Genomic DNA, 3,649 nt, shown 5'->3' on the forward strand with positions numbered 1-3,649 from the left:
ACGTTCCAGATTTTGACCTGCGCGTGATTGATGGTCTTTGATCTACGTTAACAATTATAATTTAATATTAGTATGTACCTATTAATTTAGCGTCACTAGATTACTATTTGAAAGTGTCCAGCCTGCAGCACTAAATTGTATCTAACGATGTACTTGGGTTAAATAACAATGAGATTCGAAAGTGCATTATTTATGGCACTTTTAAAGGTAGCAGTCCAACACTCAAGACAAAGATTAGCGATTAGAATTAGAACTGTCGCTTTTCACCTACAACAAAGTTTCCTTAACCAAAAGAAATAGCCGCAAAGTCCTTGTCATAATGAATCCTACTATACTGAAAAATGTGAGCATTTATGACGTTAGGAAATTAAAAAAATCATTATTATAGTTGCTTAAAGATCTTTAGACAAGGAAAGAAAGAGGACAGGAAATACTTTCAATAAAACTGTTACCATTTTTCACCAAGCACGCCTGCCAGTGTCGTAACGTACAAGTAGGGATAACAATATTCCTTTTGTAGGACGCAAAGACTGATTTTAATAAAACTAATCAGTGTATTTTAATTTGGGAATGTAATTAATAGAGTTCTTGAATACCTCGTATTTTTTATTTATTTATACTTTATTAGATAATATTTACAAAGAAATTCTTATCTAAGAGGCGAGGTATCGGTACTAACCGTTTTTCAACCCTACCAAAAATATGAAGCAACTATATGTAAGATTAAGTATACTTACTATAAATGAATGAAATTTAAGTGCAAAAAAAGAAAGAGAAAAAGGAGTATATATTCTGACTACTCAGATATTGGCTTGATTGTTTAACAATTTTAACTTTAACTGCTTTTTGAAGCTCTTCACAGAAGTACAATTTCGATAAATTATTCTGAAGTTATTTAGGAGTTTACAAGCTATATACTGAAATCCACATTGGAATTTACTACTTTTGTGGGGTGGAATACAATAAGAATCAGCATATCTAAGGTTTTTTTGTGTACCGAGTGTGTTTGAGTAAGCAATGTAGACAGATAATATGGGCACTTACAAGTTACAATATTATAGAGCAAGCTAGAGTATAAAAGAGAAAATCTGAAATCTAATTTAAGTAACTTTTGTACATTATACTGTGGTGTGACATGGTCCCTCCGATTTACATTAAATGAGAATCTAAAACAGTTGTTTTGGAGAACCTGAAGTTTGTGCTTGTATTCATTTGTTATATAGTTGTAGTATACAGCAGAACAGTAGTCTACATGACTAAGTAATAAACTATTTACAATATGCCATTTAGTGCTAGATGGTAAGATGCGTTTAAATTGAAATAACACTTTAAATTTTGCGTAGCAGACAGATATTTTCTTCCGCACAAAAGATTTAAAAGAAAGGTTACAGTCAATCACTACACCAAGGCTTTTAACTTCTTCCGATAGTGGCACTTCACTGTCGTTTAATTTAATTTTGTTGCACAGAGTTGAAAGGGCTAGAGCACGCACAGCGTTGGAACCTATGCATACCGCCTCTGTTTTAGATGCATTAATTAATAGACCGTTATCTTTTGACCATTGAGATATACGTTGTAAATTAGTATTTAGTTTATCAATAGCTTCATTAATACATAAAGGATTACAGCTGATATACATTTGTGTATCGTCGGCATAGAGATGCAGGCTTATTTCAGATGTCGTGTGGTAGGGTAGATCCGCAGTAAAAATGATGTATAAAATGGGTCCAAGAATACTCCCTTGCGGCACCCCTTGGTTAACCGGCAACACATCAGATAGGACTGAGTCAATTTTCACTCGTTGATTTCGATTATGTAGGTAATTATAAAACCAAGTTATCACTTTGTCGCTACAATTGTAGTATTTCAGTTTTGCAAGTAGTAGTTCAAAGTTAATGCAGTCAAATGCCTTGCTGTAGTCTAATCTAGAAACTTTCGAGAGAGGACGAATATATGATGTCTTCCACAAACTTGGAAATGTGCCAGTCTTTAATGAGAAATTGATTATGTGTCGGAGGGCTTCTTTGCAAAAGGGGTAAATTAAATGTAGCATTTTCAAGCTTATATTATCAACGCCGATAGCATTCGATTTTATTTTGTTCAGTGCTATTGTAATATCCTCATTGGTAACTTCGGAAAATATCATCGCTTGCTCTATTCCTGGTCGAATATTCTTATTATAAAAAGGCAGAGCAGTTTCTCTATTTATTTCAGCAATGGGCATGTTTGCAAAAAAATTGTTTATTAGATTGGGAGCAAGCAAGATGGGATCGATAACATTTTGTTTTTTATTATGGATGTTCCAAGATGAAAATAAACTCCAGATCTTCTTGGGGTTGCCTTTATTGATACGTAGTTGGGTGTTAATGTACGCCGTTTTCTCCTGTCTTATTGCAAATGATAGGTAGTTGCTAAGATCTTTGTAATATAGCTTATCTTGTTGAGCGCCTGATTTACGAAATTTTGTGAATGCTTTCCTTTTTAAACGAATGATTGCTTTTATCGTATCAGTAATATAGGGTTTGGGACTCTTATTTCGTAAATGAATTGTACGTAGAGGTGCATGAATATCATAAACAGCAAGAATTGCGTTATTAAAAAAATTTAGCTTGGTATCAATATCTGATAGGTTATATACATGATTCCAGCAGATGCGAGCAGCGTCATATTCAAATTCTTCAGGAATAAAGTTTCTAAAATCTTTCATAATGAGTTTCCTATTTGTTGGTTTTTCGACATCAAGATCAATTGTACAATGCACCAATCGATGGTCGGAAATATTTTCAGCATCCATCGTACCACTGTTAAGGACCTTTCGTGTTTTGTTCACACAAATAACATCAATTAATGTTGAAGATGTATTTGTAATTCGCGTAGGATCGCTAATAATTTGATGTAGGTTATAAATCTCGAGAATGTTATTAAGGTATTTTAAACTGTTGTTATTTGTTAAAAAATCCACATTGATATCACCTAGTAGAATAATCTCATTCGACTCCAAAGTTAAGTGAGATAACGTAAGTTCTAATTCATTGAGATGTGTCGTAGATACGTTCGGTGGTTTGTATACGACTCCAACTGCAACCTTTATTTTATTTATCGTGATAGAAATCCAAAGTTGCTCAATGCTATTCTCATTATCTGGTAAGAAGTCTAAGTTAATAATTTTCAATTTTAGGTGTGATTTAATGTAGAAGCATAAACCTCCGCCTTTAGTGGGTCTATCTGCTCGAAGTAAATCATATCCCGGTAATTGTACTGAGGCCGAGGAGATGGTAGGTTTTAACCATGTTTCAGAAACCGCTATTATATCAAAATTGCAGTCTGTTACTAAATCAGAGAAATAATGGAATGTAGATATTAGTGAACGAGAATTAAGGTGGCACAATGAGAGTTTATATTTAAGTTTATTGTTATTGCTGACCATGGTGTTGGTGGCCGGGTTGAGATTTGCTGATCGTTCCATTGTAAAAGATTCAATTTTAGTACTCTGAATTGTCCGAACCAAGTTCAGAACATTCAGAAATTAGGAGATCATTTTGGCTTAATCTTGTTTCTTGAGTAGTTTGATCTTGGCTTCGCATTGTAATGTGATCTTTGATTTTGTTAGATATTTTGGTGAATCTAGTTTTGGCTGATCTATTAGTTA

General features: G+C 33.5%; 1 protein-coding gene across 1 annotated transcript; it reads right to left on the bottom strand.

Annotated features, from left to right (window-relative positions):
* Window positions 1-247: 247 nt before the first annotated feature.
* LOC116161527 lies at window positions 248-3,466 on the bottom strand. The gene is made up of 2 exons (XM_031474906.1): window positions 1,390-3,466; window positions 248-267 (listed from the first exon to the last, which is right to left on the bottom strand). The coding sequence occupies exons 1-2, from the start codon at window positions 3,464-3,466 to the stop codon at window positions 248-250; spliced, it is 2,097 nt and encodes a 698-aa protein (XP_031330766.1).
* Between the last annotated feature and the right edge of the window lie 183 nt (window positions 3,467-3,649).

The sequence above is a fragment of the Photinus pyralis genome, unplaced genomic scaffold, assembly GCF_008802855.1.
Source record: "Photinus pyralis isolate 1611_PpyrPB1 unplaced genomic scaffold, Ppyr1.3 Ppyr1.4_LG1, whole genome shotgun sequence".
In the NCBI taxonomy this organism is placed as follows: Eukaryota; Metazoa; Arthropoda; class Insecta; order Coleoptera; family Lampyridae; genus Photinus; species Photinus pyralis.

Excerpts from the sequence above, each read along its gene's own strand:
- LOC116161527 (XM_031474906.1), bottom strand. The coding sequence starts at position 3,466 with ATGGAACGATCAGCAAATCTCAACCCGGCCACCAACACCATGGTCAGC. Across the intron at positions 268-1,389 it reads CCTTGGTGTAGTGATTGACT|GTGAAAAGCGACAGTTCTAA; the intron begins GTAACCTTTCTT and ends ACTTTGTTGTAG.